The sequence below is a fragment of the Rhizophagus irregularis genome, chromosome 3 (genome assembly GCF_026210795.1).
Source record: "Rhizophagus irregularis chromosome 3, complete sequence".
NCBI lineage: Eukaryota > Fungi > Glomeromycota > Glomeromycetes > Glomerales > Glomeraceae > Rhizophagus > Rhizophagus irregularis.
Window position 1 is genome coordinate 3425793 of NC_089431.1, and position 26230 is coordinate 3452022.

A 26230-nucleotide genomic window follows, 5' to 3' on the forward strand; every position below is an offset into this window, starting at 1 on the left:
TTGAATCCTCTAGGCATTGAATTTATTAGGTCTACTTGATGGTGCCATATATAGGGCTTAAAAATATATATAGTAGTAGGGTACATAGTGCCTAGACATCACCGGGCGTTTTTACTAATAAAACTGTAAAATACTTTTGTTCGCTCGTTATGCATAACCTTATTTTAATATGGAGAGCGGTTATTCTTATGCTGGCATAATTTGAGAAATAACAGACCATCTCCTTTGATAGTAAAACATGATCTTGAAGGTATAAGTGAATCTATAATTATGAGAATATGCGATTTATTCAAGTTAATAAGAAAATTTGAAGTTGATAATGTGATTAATAACTGATTTAAATTCTTGCATCAATAAAGATCCTATAAATGTATTTTTTTTATATCTGAAGAATTAAATAGTACAGTGGTTAGATTGTGAGATAATTAATAGTATTAGGAGGTGTTTGGTTCGATTCCTAAGGTGAGTAAAAATAAATATAATTTAATTTAATTAAAATAGTCGTATATATATATAGTATGTGTTAATATACAGCGTGTTTGACATTAATAATAAACAGAATTCATAAGGAAGTTAATGATATGAAACGTGCGATATAATCATTTAGAACACTATTGTGCAACCTATTAGGATCATACCGATTATTTTTGCCAATAAAAATGAGTGAGATAAAATTAGGTTGGGAGAGTAACATATCAGTCACCCCTATGGTGACCGATATTTTTACTCCATCCAATAACTTTATTATACAAAATTTGATTCAATTTTTTTTTATTGGGCTAATTTAATTATTTTTTTTTTTTAATAATGTTGGAAACTCCTAATAGATGTTAGATGGTATTATCTAACCCCTTTTACCAATAATTCTAACATAGGGACAATCGTTCAAATTTTGAACCCTTCAACGACCACACGCCAAAACTAAAACCAGGCAAATTAATCTGGCCATACAAAAAAAAAAAAATTTTTCTTACTTTATTAAAATTAAATATTGATACTCGCAGTTGAAGGATACTCACACATGAATGATCGACGTATTGTTTTCTTTGAATAATCATTTCAAAGAGTAACTTATTTGAATTCCTTTTAAAATTTATACGTATATATTTCAAAGAATAGGTACATGTATTGTTGTGAAAGTAAAAATTAAATATTTATAATTTCTCTTAATTGATAAGTGCAAGAATTATGTCAAGTTTAATGGCATTTTCTCACTCTTTGATTCACTAACTCGAATTCAAAAAGATCCCTTCTGGTTAACTTTTATTTTTTTGAACAAATATTTTTATTTACTACTTTTAATAAAACTTTTATGTGAAAAATAAGAGACAAGAAATTTTAGGGTCATTTATCGGATCTAGCGATTGGTTTAATTATAGTGACGTTCTTCCATAGTGCGGTAACCGCAATATGAGAAAGTAATCTTAATAATCAGGTAAAAAGCCTTGTTTTAGCAATGTTTTATTTTGTGTGAAGTCATCTTTATTTTTTTAGCATGTCAAAAAATTTATACTAGGAGAAATGTTAAGAATATGTGAATCTTATACTGAGCAACAAATCACCGTTGGTGCCTGTAACTGCAGCATTTGACAAATACAAAAAAATCTCTAAAAAATCTCTAATCATTTCTGGTTATTTTTCCTAATTGTGATCATCTATAGAATTTTTTGAGATTCTTAACATTCCAGTTAGACTGAAGTTATATATTATTCTGCAAAAAGATATATAGAATTAGGCGGCGGTGGTGGCAAATATTTTGATATCCCAATTCTGTTATGTATATTCTCCATTCAACATGTGACTTGGACGTATCTTTCAATTATGTATTGATTATGTGCGATAAGATTTTACAGTGGGGTTATTGGGTTTTAGTGCGATTTCGTTAGGCTTCCGTCATTGTCTAAACTTTTAAAATAAAAAATAAGATTTTACGGTGCATGTAAATATGTAATACAATATCAAAAGCCTTTATTTAAAAAATTATTTAATAACAAGCCAAAATTAATGTGGCAGAGAAATTAATAAAAAAAAGATAAAATAAAATTAAATATTATTTAATCACTTACTTTCGTAAAAGGCTGAAACTACCTTGGAAGAGACGTTGTCATGTATTCCACCACCAATAACATATTCTCCGAAATGCACTATAGGCCGATGGTAAGACATGGTTGATTTGGTCTACAACAGTACAACTACGACTATGATATTAACTACAAAATTATACCAATTTATTTTGCCAACTATAGTAATTTAATATTGCCGGCCAGAATTAACAAATTAACGATTATAATTCTTGATTTCCCGATTCAGAAAACAAATATTTAAGGTTTACCAATCACAAGATTAGCCCTTTTGGGTTTATTTTTTTTTTCACAAAAAGAGAAAAAGATAAAAAAAAATCAATTATAATGAGCGATAATAAATTTTTATCAGAATTATCCCAAAATTTACTTGAAATTTTGAACGATGAAGAATATTATGATATTACAATTGAAGTTGGTAGTGATCCTAACGTGAGAATCTTTCGAGCTCATATGGTTATTTTAAACTATCGTTCTTCTTATTTACGAAGAATTTTATCAACAAATAAAAAGAAAAATGATGGAGCTCTAGTACATATTAAATTACCAAATATATCACCTGAAATTTTTCAAGCAATAATAAGGTTAGAAATTATTAAATTATTATTATTTTAATAAATTTGATTATTAAATTTTTTTATTTAGATATATTTATGGAGGAAAATTTCTTTTTGGAGAATATGATACTTCAGATATTATTAAAATCTTAGTTGCTGCCAATGAGCTTAATCTTCAAGAATTAGTTAAATATTTACAAACCTCTTTGATTGAAAATAATTCGGACTGGATAGAGAAAAATTTTAATTTTATCTATCAAACGAGCTTTGAAAATAATGAAAATAATTCTTTCTTGGAACTTCAAAATTATTGTACCGATTTAATATCCAAAGAGCCAGACAAAATTTTCAAATCATTAAATTTCTCATCAATTTCAGAAAAAATTTTGATTTCTCTTATTCAAAGTGATAATCTTCAAATGAATGAAATTCAAGTTTGGGAAAATGTTCTTAAATGGGGACACGCTCAAAACCCTGAATCTTCTGATCCTACAAGATTGTCAAAAGATTATTTCAGTGTATTAAAGAATACTTTACAACATTGCATTCCTTTTATTAGATTCTACAATTTGACTTCAAAAGAAATTTTAGATTCGGTAATACCTTATAGGGAAATTCTGCCTGAGGAATTATATGTGGATTTGTTTAGAACTTTTTTAAGTTTACATCCTGATAGCATGTCAATCGCTAAATCAAAACCTCGTAAATTAAAAAATGTCGATTCAAATATAATTACATTTAAACACGCCGAAATAATCTCGAAATGGATTGACAAGTTAAGTACTACAGATAAGTTGACATCTTCATATAAATTCGAATTAATACTCCGTGGTTCTCGTGATGGGTTTTCACCTGGTAAATTCCATGAGATCTGTGATAATCAATCTTGCACTGTATCAGTCATTAAAGTGAAGAATAGTAACGAAATTCTTGGAGGCTATAATCCAATTGAATGGAAGCATGACGAACGTGTTTATGGCACTACTAATGATAGTTTTATATTCTCTTTTGAGAGTGTTGATAGCGTTGAAAATCATATTTTAAGTCGTGTGAAGAATGAACAATATGCTATATTTAATGTACGTAATTGCGGTCCATTATTTGGTAATCAAGGTGGTGATCTTACTATATGGGGTGATAATTTTTATGAAAGGAGTTATTGTAGAAAACGCTCTTATAAAAAACGAATAAGAAAAACTGAAGATGCGTTTTCTGTAGAGGAATATGAAGTTTTTCAAATTATTAAAGAAATGGACGGTTAACATTCTTTTAAGAATTTGTCCAAAATTTATCAGATTTCATGGAGTTATTTATTTGTTTTTTTCCTGTATCATTAAAATTGTAATCAAAACAAAAATTAGAAAAATAAAAAATATGTCATGACATCTTTTACATCCATGGAGCATCAATATCAAATCTTTGGTTGATTTTCAATTTAACTTATTTAACCTATGTCAATCAGTGAAACTGAACAAAGCTGCTAAGACGAAAATAGACAAGTGGTCAGTTTGTTTCGATTTTACCTATGTCATACCTTTATGTTGAACGTCTATCATTTTATATTTGTCTAAATTAACAAGCGCTGATCACCTACATAATTTTCAGAAAATGAGCGTTTGACATGATTGATAACACTGTTTATACTCTAATATTCAAAATAATAATCACGCCAATCACTTTTGCCAAGAAAAATCTTTTATTAATACACGCAAAGATAAATACAAAGTTCGGGACATAACCCGTGATACATGATGGAGTTTCTATACCAATGATTAATCCTATCGTACAGTCTAACTAACCACCTGACATTTCCGGCTCAAAAAGCTTTCTCTTCTTTTTTGTGTTCGCCCGACTTGCTATCCCGAAGTCAATCAGTTATCGTTAATTAGGATGTTTTCCTCCCGAATGTCATTGTGGAGGATGCCATGCTTGTGGATTGCTTCTAACCCCTTAATAGCCCTTGTCTTTTGCCGTTTCGTTATTTTATGCTCGTTTAACATAGTACCGACAATGGTCATGCCGATAACGAAACTCATACCTCCTCCGTAATATCTATAACAGATCAACTTTGGGTGTACTTGCCTTGAATATCAGCGAGGTCTTTATAAAGCAATCGTATCGCCACGAAACTCGCATAGGAGTGTTTTACCACTTCGCCCTTCATGTCCTTAAACTTGAAGTCCGTAAAACCATAATTTTGTTGATTTACGGGAATGTTAGAAGACGATTGTTGATTTGAAGTCTGTTGATTTGAGGAGCTGGAAGACGATTTCGAATGTGATCGAAAAGTACGTGAATTATTGTCCCCGTGAACTGACACTATCTAGTACTTGAGGATGAGGAGACTTGGGATTCTCTTTCGCTTGTCGAGTTAGGTAAGCATATAAGTACTGGTGGAGATTTGGATTGCAGTGGAAGGGTTTTTGAGATCCAGAGCCGTGTGCTCTCGGCGCAGAAACCAGTGATTATCGTAAGTGGTAAGAATACCATATCTTTGTTGAATCACCATTCTAGCCTTTTCACTCGCTTGATAAAAATCGGGAAAAGTCTGTTCTTTGATATCTTCCAAAACATGCTTTCTCTTAGCTTCAACCACCAAAATCAATGATTTTACGAGATAGTGTGTTGAAAACATTGATAATTAAGTCGCAAATGTCTTTCTGTTGATGTAGGATAAAACACAAATTTGGATTTAATAAGTATTTAAATTCTTTTAGGAAACAAGATTATCTACACTTGCCTATGGATTAGCCCATAAAGCTGAAAAGCCAACGGAAATGATTGTAGATTTTTTATTTTTATCAGATGCAGTTAACGGGCGCCAATGGTGACTTGTTAGCTCACATATTGTCAACATATCACCTTGTATAAATTTTTTGACATGGTAACATGCTAAAAAAATAACGATGATAACAATTAATATGCTAAATTATTTATTTAGTCACTTCATACAAAATAAAACTTTGCTAAAACAAGGATTTTTACCTGGTTATTAAAAAGTAAATAATGAATATGTCGTCTTTTTTTTTTGACTTCTTTTTTACATCAGGTAAACCTTTTTTTTAATTTTATTTATGTTTTATGTCGTGAAATTTCTATTTTTGTCTTCTTTTTTTAGGTCTTCTTTTTAAGAAGCGAAGGAAGAAACCGTGGCTGTTGCGTTCAGTTATAGATTATTTTGGTGAACTAGAAAGAAAATAATCAACAACTAAAAAAAAACATTATGAGTCCGGAGCGTGACGAGCATAACGAGCATAATCGTTTGTTTTGACGATTTTGATGCCAATTTATCCAATCAGAAATAATGCGACAGTGACGCGCATAACAAATGGAATCCTCACGTGATTTGTCAATTTTTAGTACATAAAGTATAATGTTCTTCACTTCGCTCTGGACAATAATTTTACCTACAGATTTGCCAATATCAGATCATGTTATAATATAAAATCTAATTTATCTAAATATAAAACAAAAAAATATATTGTTATATTGATTTAATCCTGTTGCAACGCAACAGGCTACAGCTAATGTCACCCTAAAAGGAAATCAATTTTTCAAAATTTACGATTCTCAAAAATTTTCTTGTATAGTGACACCTTGGTAGTACACAACATACATTTGCCAAATCTCATGGTATGAGCTACACACTAATATTTGAAATCTTTGGTGTTTTTCCTCCATGCTTTTTTTCTTCTCTCGAATTCCTATTTTCTTTAAGGGATGAATCAGATGATGGACTAGAACTTCCAGATGAAGAGTTGGTACCAGAGGTACCGCTTTCATGTGATCTGTTTGAGGCCTGCATAATGTTGAATCATCTCATTTTGGAGAGCTTCTGGAAATCTCAACAAATAATTATGGTTGGATCAATTCTTCAGCCAGGACCAGATTCTTTAAAATAGGGTACGTTCTAAAAATATAAATGTAAAAAAAAGATTTCTTTTTAATGCATAAATTTCATACCATAATATTACAGTTGATGGAATGATGGATTTTGTTACGAAAACATTATTACAAGATTTTTCATGTTTAAGGGTCTTTCACCTATATCTACGAAAAAACGTTTTAGAACGTTAAAAAAGCATCTCAATCTTTTAAAATCGGTCTGTGCTGTAACTACAATAAAGTAGAGGAGCTTGTATCACTTTGGGACTAAATAGCAATTTGCATGGATCCCGGAAAAGTCCAATGTTGGTAAAATGATGATTTAAAAATAAAAATGATATATTCTTGAAACTTTTCATAATCATGTGTCATGACAAAATTCTTAATTCTTGTAATAATTCTAATTCAACCAAAATTTAGATAACAAACTCGCGAATCGCAAGGCCTCCAAATTAAGAAATCTGGTTCTACTTCTACACCACTCATCAATCAACATGGTTTAATCAGAAAATACCAAAATTTGAAATATTAACAACTAAGAAAAAATGCTGTCGCTATTTCTAGTGTAATGGTGATGATGTGGAAATTGATATTATACCATCTCTCCTAGGCATCAGATAGCAAAGTACAGAATGCGAATGATGATAATGATGATGGAGTGTTTAAGTTTAAGATAGCTTGGTAGTGATCAAGGATTATAAAAACCTCTAGTGGTGTGCAACTAAAATGCTCAGATCAAAAAAACGAATTTGATGATGATGATGAAAGGGTAATCAACTGAAGTTCAAGATGAATCAACAGTGCGTGATCAGTACTCCTCTTACAAAAATTGAAAAGATATTCAATAAAGCTAGTACAATGTTTCCAGAATCAAAAAAAATACTTCAAGGTGAAGAAATGTGCAAACTTGTTTTTACTGGCAATTTACTATCTATGACGTGAAGAAGCTTAAGATTTTGACAACATCACGAGGGTTGTGCCTAGCTTTTTGTTGTAGTCGGATAGATTCAGGACCGGACTCTATGCTTTTAGAATTTATTTATAGATAAATCTCAAAAATTCCTATTACGAAATTTTGTTGCAGTTGCTCACCTAAACGCTGAAACCGCCATACAATTATGAATAAAATATATCATCAAAATCTTGTGAAAGATAGTAAAGGAGATCAAGTTGACCAATATTAATTTCAAGTTGCAAGAATGAAATTCTAAAGCAGCAAAAGAAGTTCAAAGTCACATTCGAATTCCACATCACCATTCATTATTGAAAGTGATTACAACTAAGTCTAGTAAGCCCATTATAACTGTTGATATAAATGATTATATTGAGTTCTTGATGACAATGATGTATCATTTTTAATGAAAGATTGTCTCATTATTCAACCTTTCGTAGGTAGAAGAAGTGACGTTGTGAAAGTTGGCAGCCACAAATTGGTGATTTGTTAGCAATTTTATTTTTCAATTAAAACTTTTTTTTTTTTGCACAAAGCTAATCAAATTGTAAACAATTATGTACTGTAGCAGCAAATTTATGGTATAATCCAAATGAATCTTCAAATGATTTAGTGAAAAGTCCAACAGAAATAAGATTCAGATCAGAACAATTATTGGTTTACAAATAATTATTTCATCAAATTGGTAAGACAACTATCAACTTTGTCATCAACCGCTTTTTGAATGAGAAGATCAAGTCAAAATGATGAAATTAGCTGACCTAATGATACTTATGTAAGTGAAATAATTACCGGAATGATCAGAAGTAATATTCGTCTTTCTTAAAGATATACATTTATTATGATCTTCTATCAATATCTAGTAGATTTATGTAAGCATTTATCAAGTACTTGCAGCTCCTATTTCAAATCTCTCAGCAATTAACACGGAACTTATCTCACAAATGTAATATTGCATTGAAAGTTTACATGGACACTCTTGTTTGACATTTGATACACGCGCACTTGGAAGGATTTTTGGGTATTATCATTTGTCGCTTATTATAGCTTTGGTATATGTGCATTTTTTTTAAAAAACAGGATTCATGGTAAATTATGATATTTTATTGTTTTAGATCTTTAAATGTTTAAATAATTTAATCAATTTTTATCTCTGTATTTTAACTTAAATTCTCACATTTTAAATAGAAAAAAATAATGGACTTAAGAGTTGAATTTTTGTCTTCTTTAACATTAGATATTTTTGCTACAGGATCATTTTTAAGAAATTAAGGCTGTAAAGCAGGCCTTCTTAAATCACTACTGGTTAAACTAAAGGAGTTGTCTATCAGGTAATAATATTATTCTTTTATGTGATTTTTTCTTATATCCATGTTTTTCTTTCAGAATCTGAATTAATTAATAATTGATTTTTTCATCAAATTGCACTTTGGTGGTGGTAGCGGTGGACCTCCCATGGCTCCCGGTGGTGGTAACGCCACAATATTTGAGGAAGATGGAAGCGGAAATGGAAGTGGAGAGGTGGAGGTGGAGGAATTTAGATTTGAAGATATTTAATTTAACGATTTTTTAGAAAATCGTTGAGAAATTCTCCGAAGAAATTCTTATTAAAAATTTATTTCCAACTAGATAGTTTTAGATTTTTAACATTTCCGGTTAGAAACTTCTACAAAGAATTAACGGTTGTAATTTTAGGATCTTTATGAAAGAATTCATTAGTTAAATTTTGTCTACAATTTTATTATTTGGAGTATATATATAGTGAATAATTTTCTTGAACTATTAGGAAAAAATTGATATATTATAACAATCCGACGAAACTATATACATAAATTGTCAGCAAGCGAGTTTTTATATAAGATATGTGATAAATGTAAGAAAGTAAGAAGAATTTTAAAGGGTGTCAAGATTTGCCATTGTTGTCACATAATAAAGAGGTTATTTAAATCAAGCGGAAATAAATTATTGACAACTTTATCAAGTAAGTTAATTATGTTACAGAATATGGAAAATTGGAATTGGTTTCTTATGATCAATTCAAAAATATAAAATTTATAAAGCTATTTGGGTTGATGGACCGATCAATAATTGGAATATGATTCGTTATGGTATTTATAATATTGTTCGGGAGAATAATTATATAGTTGTTCTTAAAAAACTTAAAGGTAACATCCATGGAACTGAATGAGGTACAGGATATGCGATATTTTAATCTTTGTTCAAATGGAAATGTAGATATATATAACACTAGTAAATATTTTGGAATAACTATAGATCCCTTTACCAAAGATATTATTATTGTTATGAATTATTACAATTCAGGTAATTTGATACATTATTTAAGTAATAATTTTTATAATATTAGTAGTAACTTGAAAGATAACTCTATAAAAAATGTTTGTCCGATAAATATTCGGAATGGGGTCAATTTTCCGGACACTTGCACGCTATTATACAATATTTGTTACAATTTAATACAAGATGCGGAGATTGAGAATTTTTAACCATATAAAAAACGTACAATATCATGATGAAAAAACAAAAATATTTCAGTAATCTTAGTATAACCAGTTTATTACACCTTATTTATTAATATTGTAAATAATTATTAATTATATAACTATAATGATAGATACATAAATCATCGTATTTTTGAACTATAATATTATATAATTTAAATTCATTTACTTCTTCTTTAAAAAAAAATAATTCGTCTTCATCATTATCTGATTCTAAAATAGCCAAATATTTAACCCTTTCCTTCTTCAAAATATATTTTTTTATATAAAATAAAATATTAATATTATTAATATTTTCATCTTCATTCACCACTATATTTCTAATTAATAATTTCTTAATAAAAGTATTTTGTGAATTTTTTAAAAATATTTCCAGATCACTATTATTAAATAAAAGAGTCAAACATAAATATTCTAATTTAGAAGGAAGAATCTGTCCTAAATTTTTTAATACAGTTGAACTAAATTCATTATAAACAGTATCATAATCATAAAAATTCACTTCAATAGTAAGATAATTAATATTATGTTGATTATTTTTAATGATTAAGTAAATATTATTATCATCAAATACATTAGAATCAAAATATCTAATATTTTTACAATTTTTCATAATAATTTCAAATAATTGTCGTTTTGATCTTGGTTCATAATAATCGTCTATTATATCAACAAATTCCAATCCAAAATTTTCTAAATAATTACCAAATTTCTGTAAAAGTAATAATAATGATTCAATACATAATATATGTGTTATTTCAAAGTTCATAATCAAAGTTCTCAATTTAAAAGGTTTAGTAACCTTAATAATTTGTTGAACAAAATCAGAATTTAAATAATTACAATAAATAAGATGAATAGATTCTAAAACATTTAAATGATCAAAAACCTCATATAAAATATTAATTATAGTTTTAAAATTAGTGGAATAAAATATAATTGTATTTAAAGTATTTGAACAATTAGAATTTTTTAATGATAAAAATGGATTATATAAATTTAAATTACTAAAAATTCTAAATAAAATTTTTTTGAGATTATGTTGTGAAATAATTATTTGTGTTAAACATTTTTCAATTAATGAATAATTATTGATACTAAAATAAACGTTAAAATCAAAAATAATCGATGAAATTGAATTGCAATTAGAATATAAAAATTTCAAAAGTGGAATAATATTTTGAAATTGAATGGCACAACCATTTAAATTTAAATTTCTGATATTGCATATAAGATTTGGATTTTGTAAAATCAAATCCATATAATCATAATTATTACTCATTTTAAATTTAAAAGAATATATATTTCCTTCATTTCCAATAAACACTTCAAATAATGACCTATAAATTATATAAATTAACTTATCATTATATTTATCTACTAAAGTATTAACCCAATATTTAATAGAATAAAATATTTTATCTGTATCCAAGTATTTAATAAAACTAGGATAATTGAATAATGTATTATTCGAAGGTACTAATAAATTATCATTAATTCCATATTCATCAAATTTTGCTTTACTATCTTCATTTAAAAAGCATAAATAAATTTCAATAAAACGATAATTTTTAGGGGATTCTATTGAAAATGGATCTTCCCATAATAATGGAATTGTTACCCGACACCATAATCTATTAACAAGTATACACGAATGTAATGTTTTATAATCATTTATATGAAAATATTGTATGATTTTATTTATTAACTCAGGTAAATCTCCTAAAAATATTTTCGAGCATGCCATGTTGGTAAAGGAAAAAAGGAGTTTTGCTTTTCACTTCAAAATGAAATAAATTTATCAATTTTCGGAATTGTACAACTTGATTAGTATTCCATAAAAAGGCAACAATAGGACCAAAAATAATATGTATTCTGCAGATTGGCGGATTTGTCCTTATTCTGGTCTGCCGATCTTTTTTGTTTGTTACAAGCGTACAAAAAATAATCTCACATCATAAAGACATCATAAAGTAAATTCTTGTTAGAAATTAAATATTTACAGAAATAATTGAAATTGAAATTTTATATATAATACCCGTATGAACCTTTTTGATAAAATGTTTTCTTATTCACGTGTATAAGTGACGCAAAATCAAAAATTATTTTAAAAAAATTTATTCCTTTAACTCGCCATCATGTTGAATAAGTCCTTTTAAATTCCATGTATTCAACTTGTAGCGATATCACGTAATAATAGTGGCTTATGATGAGATCTCTGAAAGCTTTAATTACACATAGTAAATATGTTTCAACATTTGTAATATGATTATAGTATGAATAATAGATAAATAAAATATTTTTGTTTAAATATTGCTATAGTATTATAATATTAAATTCTTGTAATTTGCTTATTTATAATTTAATATACTAAACCTTATTGCCGGAGAGAGCACTCTTAATATGTATTAATGACCTCTATTGTTTATAGAGGAGGGGCTTTTCTTAAGGTTAAACATATGTACAGTACATTATATACATAAAAATTTATAAGAAAACCTATTTATCGAAAAACAGGCCCACGCAGCCACGCTTATATTGAATTAAGTATCACGTGTATCACGTGATTTAATATTATTAACAACGCAATCGCAACGACGTACTTTTTTTTTAAATTTAAAAAAAGTTCACTTTTATGTTCAACGAACTTTCTCTCTCCCATTCTCCTTTTCCCTTCTCTCGTAATTTCCCTTCCCCTCTTTTCATTTTCCCCCTTTCTCTCTATCTTCGCACTTCTCCTTTCTCTCACTTTTTTCTTTTTTTTAGACGGAACTAAATTGGGATCTTTTTTTGTATGATTTCTTTTGCTAGCGGTTTGATCTTTTTAGATGATCTCTTCAATCTCTTTGGGCGTTGATTTCGGCGAGGAGGGGATAGTTTTGGACTATTTATTTAACGAAAACAAGAAAAATTTTGATTTCATTTATTTTTATATGTATAATTATTTGGATCCGTGTTATTATTATCGAAAAAATAACGCAGCACCTCTTGGTATCTATTTAACTAGTAAACGGGAACCGTTGTAAATCCGAAGCGAAAAACTAAAATTTGCGATTTCATTGGATTACGATCACGTGGAGGACAGAGAAATTCACGTGATCTTTTTTTTTTTCATAGTGCGTAGACACGCATCGCTCCGGACAATTAGTTATTGTTCAATTCAATCGAAGACGGTAAACATATATATAGTAAACTCGAAAAACAATATTTCGTTATACTCAATGAAATTTTAGTTTTTATAACCACAATAGAAGTCTTTATTAAAAATATTATTTAGACCAAAATATTAAAAGAAGAAATTTATTCAAAAATGAAAATTATGGTAAATAATGGATGGTTTTTTTTATTTTATTTAAGTAGTATTTCATAAATTAATCAAGATTTACTAGAATATTTTATGAAAGGAATCGAATTAGCGATTAATCAACTTCAATTAACGGTAAGTAAATAAATATATTTATGTTATTTAGGCCGCTCCAACAAATAGTTTCGTTTAACATCACATGGCATAAGAAATTAGGGGGTGATCATAATAAAATTTTAAACATACAAAATTTTTAACCAATCATGTGACTAATAAAGCTAATTGACTAATAATATTTAATTACAAAATGTTTGTTTTGGCAAAAATGGGGGGAACGAAATTATTTATTGGAGCGGCCTTACGAATATAAATGATAATATTAATATTTTTCTTAAATTTATAAAATATAGAATATATCACCGAAAAAAATTGATATCGATGTTAATAATCTTTAAATTTATTTTGTATTAACAAATTGTATTTTGATTTATTTATTTATTTATTTTTTTAATTCTATATTTAATTCGTAATCCGTCTAAAAATTAATCAAATACGGGAGAAGTATAAAATCATAAAACAGATCTTTACATGAATTTTCTTTATCAAAAGTTGGTTTAACACCAATTTCTACTTTAGTATAGAGTAAATTTTACTTTTTGGGACTTTGTATAATATCATGCACCATATGCACCAATGCATAAGTAGTCGTCTGTATTGTTACACGGGAATCTAGGATTATAGTGAAAAACTTTACCACATATAAAACATTTTTTATTTCTTTAGAAAAGGTGTCAAAACTTTGAGTAAATATAGCCAACTAATGCATTTATATATTTACCTTAATATTTAAAAATATATTTAAGAAATACATACTTGCAGATCACGAATTAATTATTATTTTATATTATAGTGAAATAAATATTAATAAATCAATCCTTTCTTTTTAAAATTAAATTTTTATGTTGTGAGCGGCCTCGTACACGTAAATTTCGCCGAAGCCATTTTGCTGAAGGGATGTTTCGCCGAAGGGACGTTTCGCCGAAATCCACTTCACCGAATTCTATTTCGCCGAAGCCATATCACCGAATGGAAAGAAGTCATAGATTGGTGAATTTCATGATCAGAAATAGATTTGAACATTAGATTATAATTATCATTTATGATTTTGAAGTTTTTTGATTTTCTGTTGATTTTTTAATTAATTGAAGAAATCGATAATCAGTTTTTTTTTAAATAAATATATATATATATATAAACATATTATACAAATATTTTGTGCATACAAGCATTATATGTTATTAGAAGACTATAACACAAAATATAATTACTTTTTCGTGAATATTTAAACGTTTTCAGGAAAATAAAGAAAATAAAGAAAATAAAGTTATTTATTTATTACGTAGTAACAATTAATATCAGTTACTTGAATGTTAAAGTGATATTATAGAAGAAAAGTCACTTAAAAATAAAAATTTAAACGCTTATTTAATTTTTATTTTTATTGTAAAAATTGGTGACGTGGCAAAAGAATGTAAAAATAAAAACTAAAAAATGAAAATATTAAAGTATTCAATCAAGAATTAAAGATATTATTCAACTTCTTTTATTTTATATACATTTGTCATTTATATATTCGAGTTGTAATAAGAATATCTATTAAGGTTCCTTAATAAATAGATAAAAAAAAATTTTTATTTTCATTACGCGATTAATATTTTTATAAAAGTGATAATCGCTATCATTTCTATTATTTTCGGCAAAATGGTTTCGGCGAAATGAAATTCAGCGAAATGGACGATTCGGCAAAATGGTTTCGGCGAAATGAAATTCAGCGAAATGGACGATTCGGCAAAATGGTTTCGGCGAAATAGAATTCGGTGAAATGGCTTTCGGCGAAACGTCTCTTCAGCGAAACATCCCTTTGGCGAAATGGACGATTCGGCGAAACAACCCTTTGACGAAACAACCCTTTGGCGAAACGACCCTTCGGCGAAACATCCCTTCGGCGAAATTGCTTCGGTGAAATGGAATTCGGTGAAATGGACTATTCAGCGAAACGACCCTTTGACGAAACGTCCCTTCAGCGAAACATCCCTTTGGCGAAATGGCTTTCAGAGAATTGTACCGTTTCTACCGTAACCTTATTAGATTGGTCACGAATTTATATTTTTCGTGAAACAACAAAAAAAAAAGGAATATATAAACAGTATTTTATTATTTAGACGAGACACGACAGACACGTGACACGTGCACGAAAATGATTTTTGAAGGGCGATAATTCGATAATTAATCCATGCTTAAACCCTTAAATTCATTTTCACAATTCATAATCTTCACACAAGATAAATTATTATTGGTTTATTTAAAAAAAGGGTTTGAAGTAGATTAATGTTACGTTAAAAATGTTAAAAATAAATTCATAAGCGTTTATCTCCTTTTAAAAATAGAAAAAAAAAAATATATTGTAAACTAAATGACTAAATTACAATTGCATGGCGAAAAAGAATTATTATAAATCTCATACAAGGGGTGAAACCGTAAACGGTAAACCTACATTCATATAAAGAACGGTGTAGATTTTTTTTTTTTACATGTAATATCTTATAATACGATATGCGCTAAATTTTTAAAAAATAGATGAAATGAATGATTGGTTCGTGAACATCTTGAACATCTTATAGCAGAACAAAGGGAACTTTAAAATTCATTATCATTATTGTATATGTAAAAAAAAAAAAAATTTTTGCAGGCGGGTATTCATTAATAATTATTTATAAAGATCGTCATCTTTAGACTAATTTCCATTAACCAATAGTAGATCATCTGTGGTTGTATATTACGTAATTAGACATCAAAATGAATCAAATGAACGATCATTTGACCGGATACACTTGGTACATAATAATAAATAAATTACCAATAACCTTTTAATTTACAAGAAAAAAAAAACTACAAACTAAAAAAAAAATTTATCTCTAATTAGTATAAATTTTCTATATGTAAAGTTAGTTTATTTCTATTTCAATAATTGATTAACATAATTTAATTGTTTGAAGTGTTTGATCTTTTTACCTTTTTTTTTTTTTAAAACGTGATACCCTTTTTCGCCAGATCTGGATTATTTTTTCGGGAATTTCTTCAAAAAAGTCCGAATTTTTTTGCGTACAAAAAAAATAAAAATTTCGTCAATAGATGGAAGTTTCCGGTGGATTGACGTGATTTGATTGATGAAAATTTTAAACCCGTTTCACACTTTCCACATTTCTCTCTCAACATTTTAAACCTCTCAACACAAATATTTAATTGGTGACAGTTATCAAATAGCTTTCCTTTTTTGTATAACAAATCTTTTTCTCTCAATAGCCTAAAAAAAAAACGAAAATTCCGGATCCTTACGTAAAATAGTAGAAAGTAATTATCAAAAAAAAACGAAGAAAACCCGGAATATCCGTTCCGAAATAAAAAAGATCTTCGGTAACACCACAATAAAATTAAGGGTTCATCAATATAAATTCAATGGAAAAATTTCGGAAAAACTTCAAACCACCTTAAAAAGAACATTTATAAACAATTAGTAATAAAATATCAAAAAAAAAAATAATAATAAGGTTAATTTTCTTTTAGGATTAAATAAATTGAATTTTTCTATAATAATAAATATCCTCTTTTTAAAAAAAAATTTATTATATTAAAACATGTATTAATATAAATTTGTACGTAATTTGTGTTTAATTTATTTTTCATATAATGAGAAAATCATACTCTTTTATGTTGGTTTGTCATAAGGATTTTCTTATCACAACATGAAACATCATTTAAAAATTTTTTTTTTCATACATAAATTATTTACATTACATAAATTAAATTAACAAAAAAAAAAATTATGTTAGGTTTTACAATAACAAATTCATTGTGTGATGATCCTAATTGATTCAACATTTTATGCATTATTTATTATATTGATTTAACGTCATGGGCGTTTTTCGGGAAATCAAAAAAGGAGAATTTTTTTTCGGTTATAAATAAATTTTGTTCATTATTTCATATGCATTAATGGGGAAACTTTATAATAAAAAAAATAATTGTTTACAATAAACCCACATTTTAAATTCTATAAAAGGAAAAAAAATAAAAAAAAGAGTTTTATAACGTGGTATTTTAAGGAAAAATTTAAGGAAAATGGGGCGTTTTATTTTTATTAGGATTAGTCATTTTTTTTTTTTATGCACAGAACGTAGGTTCTGGAATTTTGTTTGTTTTGGATTAACTTGTGTGGGAATATATATAATTTTTTTTTTCTCTCTATCCTTCTTGGCCGTCTTGGCCGTCCAAAAAAAAATTCATTTTCTATAAAAAAAAAAGAAAAAAAAAGAAAAGAAAAAAAGAAAATAGGAAAAAAGATACTTTTTCATATTAAAAGACTTATTCTACTGTAAAATTTAATGTATTTATATATACATATAAAAAATGTTATTATATAATTTTTTTGCTATTGTTAAAAAAAAAAAAATTTTTTTGTCGATCATAAACTCCGACTTGGCTCAAAAATAATTTGTGCAACAAAAACAATTAAAATTACACAGTACATAATATAAATTTTATATCAAACAAGGGGCATTCAAGTATATATGTAGTAAAGGGTCATTCTATTTTTTTTTTTAAAAAAAAATAAGTTTGTTATTTTAAAAAAAGAATGTCCGTGTAACTTACGAAAATTAAATACATCCAAAAAAAAATTTTATCTTAACCAAATTTTATTCTCTATTATCCGATTAACCAAGAACCATTTTTTCTAAAAAAAAAAAAAAAAGAATTTTTAAATGGAATGAAATTTTTAGGCATTAAAAAATTTAATACATTATAGGTACAAAAAAATCTATTAATAATAATAGTATAGTTCACGCCAAACTTTTCAAATGCATGCATCATTTTTTTTTAAAAAAATGTCAGAGGTCTGAAGCTTTGCGAAACCTAATTATGGCAGGTCTAAAAATACCAAAAAAATTCTTAAAAATTTCCAAATTTGGAAGATAAAATAAGCTCAATAATAATTTTTTTTGATCGATCTCATGATAAACTAAATTCGTTCATTTGCATAATTTTATAATAAATATAGATAATTAGTGGACTTTCAGTTCCTCGAATAAAAAGTTTTAATTATTTAATATTTAGGTTCTTAAAGTTGGTTTGTTTGTATTGTTTGTTCATGACAAAACCGGGGAGTAAGAGTACAATCATCCTTATAACACAAAGTATACTGCAAAAATTAATGGTAAGCAAAATCTCCGTCTTTGTACAACATAATCGAACTTTAAAAATAAATGGTCTGAAAAAAAAAAACAAAATATATTACAAAAAGCCACCAATAAAAGATTATGAATTGTTTTTATCAGGGATGCGTTTAGACTTAATATGTAGAAAAGACTTGTAGCACAACATTTGATGATACATGAATTTAAATTGGCAGGCAAAACACTGTAATAAATTGCAAATTATTTGTACGAATAAATAGAAAAACAGAGAAATCCAAATGTAGCTGAATCCGTATTGTTGGATATGCATCTATTATAACATATATAAATGAACTGGTATTGGAATTTTCTTTTCTTTTTTTTTCTTTTTTTTTAAAAAAAAAAATCGCGTCCTTAACACAAATTTTTTTTTTATAACATCATCATCATGGGAATTAAGTATTCTTCGCAAAAACTAAAATTTAAATTACCTAAATTATCTAATAATAATTATGATAATAATAATAATAATAAGCAAAAATCTAACTCCATGATTATGAATAAAGAAGAAGAAATAATTTTAATAAATGACGACGATAAAGATTTAAAATTTTATTTCAATAGTGAAAATAATGTTCATAGGCAACATAATCATACATTTTTAAAAAAATATTTATTTAAATGTAATATTTCTTCTCCTGTTAATGAGAATTTAATTAGTGGTGGTATGGTTTTGGATATTGGGTGAGTTGTCATAAATTTTTTTAAAAACCGTTCCTTAATTTTACGAGTAATTAATTATGTTATATATATAGATGCGGACCTTCAACCTTCTTATTAGAAGTTGCGGGACAATATCCGAATAGTAAATTCTTTGGTATTGATATCGAACCTGTCTTTCCGCAAGAGGTAAAAAATTATTTTTTTTCGCTCTCAAGTTTATTTTGAAATTGATTTTTATGTAATTGTTTTTTTTTTAAAAATAGATAAAACCAAGTAATTTGGAATTTAAATTAGCGGATATGTTTCAGGGTTTACCATTCCCTGATAATACATTCGATTTAGTGCATTTAGAAACAATATTGTTTTCTATAACACCAGCACAATTAGATTTTATTATAAATGAAATGGTGCGAGTAACGAAACCATCTGGGTATATTGAATTTGTTGAAACTCACATGACTTGTAGAAATAAAGGCGTGGGCGAAAATTTTGGCCTACTCTTAAGTGGATGTAAGTACACTAAGAAAATGTTTATTATTTTATTAATTTTTAAAAAATTATTAAAAAACTGAAATTTTTTTTTTCTTAATATTAGTTGAACTGGTAGCAAATTCATATGGAGCGGATCCAGATTTGGTACTTACATTACCACAACTATTAATAAAAAATCCAAATATTGAAGATCCTAATGTTATTTTCAAAGAATTAGTTTTGGGTAGAAATGGTGGTAAATTAGGTGTAATAATACAAGATGTTTTTAATTGGTTTAATAATTCAAGTGAATCATTTGTTAATGATGCTTGTAAACAATTAAAAATAACGAAAGAACAGTATTTTCAATTGGTAAAAGATGCTTTTAAAGAAATTGATAGTACTTTTCCTGAAACTGACTTTATTAGAATATATGCTCAAAAAAAATAATTAATTAATTATAAATTTAACTTCCCCATGTAATGTAATGTTTGTTGTATTTTATTAATTTGGACGCGTTTCTTTATAAATTTATTGCACAGTACATACTGTAATTATATTTTGAATGTTTAAATGTTTTGAATTTTTTCTTTTTTTTTTAATAAAATTTTTTACGTGTATCGTCTGTATCTATATCGTGAACGCCAAATTTACTTAAATGAGAAATAATTTTGCCTATCAGAGAAATAAAATAATTATTCTATATATAGGTTTAGTCACAGGGTCCTTCAGGTTAACCAATACGATTTTCATTATTTTTAATGAATATCCTTCTTCTTGTCCGGTTTATTACTTTACTGTATAGGTGACTGATCAGTTTCCTTATTTTGCAAAAGTGATAACGGTATGGGTTAAAGGTTATTCCTTCTTAGCGTTAACCGACAAGTGGCTTTGTTTTTTTTTAAAAAAAAAAAAGAAAAAAAAAAATTTAATTATTAATACTTTATTGAAAAATTACAAATAAATAAAGAGAACAATAAGAATAAATGCATGATTTAAAATATTAATGTTTTTTCATAATAATAATTGGATAGAGATAAGATTATCGGGCGTTCTGTAAAATTTGAATGAAGTCAATGAAATAAAATTTATAATCTAAACAATTAATATAACGGCTCAATCCTTAATAGATTATAAAATAATAATAATATTATTATTATAGTAGTATATATACTATATTGTATGTTTATACAGCATATATATATATTATATATATACATTACACATTTATGTATAAATAATTATTATAAATGTTTCAAATAATAATTATTTACGGAATAATCCGTTCTATATAGTAATATAGTATATTATATTGTATATTTTAATATTTTATCTCCCCTGCTAGAATATATACCCGAGTTTTTCATGATTAAGCGTGAAATTTTACCTTTTTCTTAATAAATAATAGATTTTCTTTTAATATCCGAAATTATTATTATTATTTTGATCTCTTTTAAAGTAAATATATATTAAATAGTATATTTATACTTTATATAGTTAGATTTTATGTAAAACATAATATAATCCTCCCTATCGGTATTTTATTCTCTGAATAGAACGTATGATACCCGGTACGGTTTATGATATTTTTATTTATTTAAAAAAAAAATTGCCGGATTTTTATTTTTCATCCGTAATAATTTTGAATCATAACCTTAAACGAAAGTTTAATAAAAAATTTGTAAAAAAATCATTTTTTTTTTTTTTTTACTTTGAAAAAATAACTTGATTATAATATACGATAATTATACTCGCTTTGAAAGAAAACATAAAATAAGAATTTCAACGAACAAGAATTTTTTATGATCTTTTTAATAAATGATCAGCAATAACACTTGAAACTCTAAAAAAGTTATTAGGTAATATTATTATGTAATATGACATTTAAAGGCATTTTTTATTACGTACTATATGTCGGATAAAAATACGCGAATTTCAATAAAAGTTACTGTACTTTTTTTAAAAATCATTTAAATTATATTATATTTATTTAATATGAAAATAAAATTTAATTCTAATATTTATTAATGAGGATTATTAATGTGTACTCTATGTATTACTTGGAAGATTACATTTTTCTTCAACTTCAACAGTATCGTTTAATAATGTTCATAATCATCTTTTAGGTCATATTGGTCATATTTTCATGTCCAAAATTTATGTAAGTAAATAACTGAAAATGTATAATTTTATATTTAAAATTAAAGAGCGTGCGGAAATATTCAGTTAAATTTCAGAAGTAATGAGTTGGTACATTACTAACTTTATATCAGTTAAAATTTAAGACTCGAAAAGCGTTTGAAGTAATGAGCAGCAACAATACGTTAACCTTCCAGTTGGAAAGAAGGTATCCTTTGGATTAGGGAATAAAATCGATTCTACCAAAACAGAATTAATCGAAAAAAAATCAATTCTAAACTTTCAGCAACTTATATATCACGCGACTTCGGATAAATAGTTTAGCCATCGGCTACACGGTCACACGAAGTTTGTAATTCTGGCCGACATTATTAAATTGGCTCGAATTACTTTTTATCATGTGAAATTCGGTTAATCGATCTACCATATTATTTAAGATTTTCAATATTCAAGTTAAGAAAAATCACCAACACTTCAGGAAGAGAAACACTAGTACGTAGTGTTTCTACGCATGCAACATCATCAGATGGTGAACAATTTGTAGACGCGCTGACAGCTCCACTTTCAACGATACCTAGAAGCAAAGAGGAACATGAAGAACTTGACGAATTAAATAACAAATTCAGTGAGAGATTAGATAAAATGAAGAACAAAGAAGAGAATAACCAAGAAATAGTGACATCATCTGAAGAAAAGACAAGTTTAATAAAAACAAAAAACGTGTTGTGACAACACAGGGACGAAGAGAAGACGAATCCGATAGCGATTAAGTCATATTAAAATAAACAAATTCGTCCTTAACGAATAACAAATTTTTTTTAAGATTAGGGTCTTTGGGTTTGCTCTCAGATTTGGTTGAAAAATAGTACGGACAAAATAACAGGAGTTTTGGACGAAATTTGGAGACATTTCTATCAAGAGCGTAGATTTGGGGATTCTATTTCTTAATTATCTATACCAATTTCAAATTTTTTTGTTTTAATTTTAATTTGTTTTTTATTAGGAGATATGCAGTTTACACATGTGAATGGTTTATTTTTTAATTTTGTTTTTATTTTAATATCTGAAAATTAGAAAATCGAGAAAAAAATTTTAAAACCATTTAAAAATTTAGTAGCGCTTATATACACAATTGATAGATCTTAAAATTTTACAAGTATTAATTTTTGATTTATTATAGTTTTTAGACTAGATTAAACTCAGTTATAGAGGGAAGTAGGTCTTATCTGCTTTTTTCTAGATGTTTTGAATTTTATGTAACTAACCTTATATAAATGTTCATAAATAAAAAACGCGTTACTGTTTTTTTTTTTTAAAAAAAAGAAACACTAGTACGTATGACCGCTTATTCAGTAACCAATGAACGCTCTATCAATATTTACAGTAAGTTAATGCATGATAATATTCCTAGATAATTTTGTACTTTTTACGATTTCATCTTCAATTATTTCAAAAATGCATATAATGTGAGCCATGTTATTTAAAAAAGGAAGAAGGCATATAGCCCTTGGCGGTTCGAACCACCGATTTTCGCTTTACATCACTTTCGTTTGATTTTACGGTAAACTCCCATATTTTTTCTGCCATTGCATATCCTTTTTAACGAATGCTTTTGTTTTACTTTTATAGTCTATATCATACCCTATAAAAAAAAATTTTGGGAAAAACTCCGAATGATCATTTTCTAGTTTTTATTACGAAGAAAACTTACACGTGATCATTCTTCTGAAAAATTTTTATAGGGATCCTATAAATTTAGAGTTGCGATCCGTCAATCCGTAAATAAACACATTTTAACCATTTTATGAATATTAAGTCAAAAGAATTTGAGATATCTTATGAATATCTATCAATACATAATATAATAAAAAAAAAATTGTCTTCAGAAATAAAGTAGAAAGAAAATTGAAATTCATCCGGAACTGATAAAAAATCAATCCGTTTTTATTTTCTCTTTTTTTTTTGTATTAAATAGTAATTTTTTTAAACTACTAGATTGTGCATTGGGATGTAATCTAATAATTTATTAATCTTTATTAATTAAAATCCGTGTATAATTGCTAAAATGTGTCCTTTCGAATTCATCCGGATCGTAATTCTACCTATAATATATTTATTCTTATTGTATTCTTATTCCATCTATAAGTTAAATTGATGTTATATTATTTAAATTGTCATTTCATTGGAAGGTTTAAAGGGTTAATTTATTTTGTTTTATTATCAAGGTAATAGACGGAGATAAATGTAATTATAGATGTCATTTTAGAAAATCTTTTTTTAAAGTATCCTTTTCAATTTTATTATAATTAGCCAATAAATAAAAATGGTGCTGTTCTTTAAGTAAGACCTATCTAAATAATGGGTAACGAGAGATCAATTTACTATTATCAGCTCTACGCATCTCTTCAGAGTCAGAATAATATAATGCTGCCTGGCATTACCCAAAAAAGAAAGGATCTACACTCATTTTAGATTTTACGTGAACTCCGTATTGTTATGTGTCAGTTCTTGTGTGCTTAAAAATAAGCGGTATATGGGTTTTAATTAATTTTATTAAAGATTTTTAAGGACTGTTCTAAAGAACTACTTTTTTATAATGCGCATTTACACAGTCTTTTTATAACAAATTTTTACTAAGAAAAATAATATCTAATATATTAAATTTATGCTACATATGCTATACATACTATATATACTATATATGCTATATACCCTATATATACTATATTATCTATATATACTATTTATTCTATATGTTCCCTATATACCATATATTCTATATATCGGACATATATAATATATCGAACATATTCGACATCTACTACATTGATCGGCATCACGGGGTCAGTTATATCACGTGATTGCTGCGTAACATTTTACTACTCCCCGTTCAAGTTTTCAACTCCGTTGAAAATTTGAAGAGCCTTAGTTACCAATTTCTGAAATTCGTTTTGGCTAACCTCTCGGAGTAATGTGGGTGTTATTCGGGTCGTGCGCATGATTTGTTCGACTCCCAGATATTCGAATAAATAGAACATTCGAGTGACAATAGTTCGGTAATGTTCCATTAATTGTTGTCAGTAATAGTTTCGTTGCTTATTATCTTTAGTTTGTCGTTCCAACAATTGTCCTAGATAAAACAAATTAACTAACCATAGGACTCTGTCACCAACTCGCTTAGATCTTTCTGTGGCTTCATTCATTAATCGGAACTTTTCCTCGAAGTTCATATTATCTTCATATGGTTTTGGATAAGGAACAACATATTCTGGTTGAGTTTCTCGTAAATCTTTCAATATACACTGATATGGAGTCATTTTTACTTTAATAATTTTAACAATCCTCAAAAAAAATCTTCAATATATATATATATAAAAAAAAATTATCAAATAAAAAAAATAAATTTCACAAATCTTCATCAACCGGTACATCAATTATCTATTGATTGTCTAAATAAGAGATGATCGTCATATGCACATTCTCCAACAATTTAAAAATTCCTTACACAAATTTTCATGGTGTTACATTCCGATGCTGGTTATACGGCTTCAAACGTTCCGAATTGATGGGATCTCTCAAAATTTTCCCATCTAAGGTTCACAATTTATAGGCACTGTTGCTTAGAACCTCATGGATATAATACGGTCCTTTCCAACGTTCCTGTAACTTTTGTTTTCCTCGTAATTGACTCTGATAAAGGAGAACTAAGTCACCGATTTTAAACTGCACGTCATGAAGAACACTATCGTGACGTTGTTTTTGCTTCTGTTGTGATTGGTGTATTATGTCTTGTGTTAATAGCCGTTCTCCCATAACTTCCCAGTTAATGTATGAATTTGATTAAAAAGGTCTTGCTGAGTATCACTCTCAGATATATCAACCTGAGTAGTCCGGACGGCAAACTCAATTGGCAATATAGCATCTCTGCCATACATTAAATAAAATGGTTTGTGTCTGGTCGTGTTATGCCTTTTAGTTCTATAGGCAAACAATACTGATGACAAATACACGTCCCAATCATCCTTGTTTTCATTGGCATATTTTGCCAATGCTTCACATAACATTTGGTTAAATCTTTCTACCAATCTGTTCATTTGAGGATGATAAGCTGTTGATAGTTGGTGCTTTACTCTGAGCTTTTGGCAAAGTGAATTCAACATTTCATTTACAAAGTGGATTTCACGATTGGTAAGGATCTCTTTTGGACATCTGTGCCGGCATATTATGTCTTCATAGAAAAAAGACACAACAGATGAAGCCTTTGTATTTGGTAAAGCACGAGCTTCCGGCCATTTGGTAAGATATTCTGTGGCGACCACTATATACATATTTCCTTTTTTCGTCTTTGGGAATAGTCCGACGATATCC

The 26230-nt window shown here is 27.3% G+C and overlaps 6 protein-coding genes across 6 annotated transcripts; 4 read left to right on the plus strand and 2 right to left on the minus strand.

The window, feature by feature from the left end:
• Positions 1–2355: 2355 nt before the first annotated feature.
• Positions 2356–4029, plus strand: OCT59_020867 (uncharacterized protein). Its single transcript, XM_066149452.1, has 2 exons — positions 2356–2665; positions 2727–4029. Exons 1-2 carry the CDS (start codon positions 2409–2411, stop codon positions 3898–3900), a joined length of 1431 nt encoding a protein of 476 aa, XP_065990355.1. The 5' UTR covers positions 2356–2408; the 3' UTR covers positions 3901–4029.
• A 980-nt stretch (positions 4030–5009) lies between these two features.
• OCT59_020868 (uncharacterized protein) lies at positions 5010–5273 on the minus strand (the record flags this gene model as incomplete). The annotated part of the gene is made up of 1 exon (XM_066149453.1): positions 5010–5273. The coding sequence occupies one exon, from the start codon at positions 5271–5273 to the stop codon at positions 5010–5012; it is 264 nt and encodes an 87-aa protein (XP_065990356.1).
• Positions 5274–6273: 1000 nt separating this feature from the next.
• Positions 6274–6540, plus strand: OCT59_020869 (uncharacterized protein; the record flags this gene model as incomplete). The annotated part of the gene is made up of 1 exon (XM_066149454.1): positions 6274–6540. The coding sequence occupies one exon, from the start codon at positions 6274–6276 to the stop codon at positions 6538–6540; it is 267 nt and encodes an 88-aa protein (XP_065990357.1).
• A 12437-nt stretch (positions 6541–18977) lies between these two features.
• Positions 18978–20173, plus strand: OCT59_020870 (uncharacterized protein; the record flags this gene model as incomplete). The annotated part of the gene is made up of 4 exons (XM_025316633.2): positions 18978–19273; positions 19345–19438; positions 19516–19762; positions 19848–20173. 4 exons carry the CDS (start codon positions 18978–18980, stop codon positions 20171–20173), a joined length of 963 nt encoding a protein of 320 aa, XP_025180175.2.
• Positions 20174–22029: 1856 nt separating this feature from the next.
• Positions 22030–22591, plus strand: OCT59_020871 (uncharacterized protein; the record flags this gene model as incomplete). Its single annotated transcript, XM_066149455.1, has 2 exons — positions 22030–22070; positions 22300–22591. The coding sequence occupies 2 exons, from the start codon at positions 22030–22032 to the stop codon at positions 22589–22591; spliced, it is 333 nt and encodes a 110-aa protein (XP_065990358.1).
• Positions 22592–24939: 2348 nt separating this feature from the next.
• OCT59_020872 (uncharacterized protein) lies at positions 24940–25179 on the minus strand (the record flags this gene model as incomplete). The annotated part of the gene is made up of 1 exon (XM_066149456.1): positions 24940–25179. The coding sequence occupies one exon, from the start codon at positions 25177–25179 to the stop codon at positions 24940–24942; it is 240 nt and encodes a 79-aa protein (XP_065990359.1).
• Positions 25180–26230: the final 1051 nt, after the last annotated feature.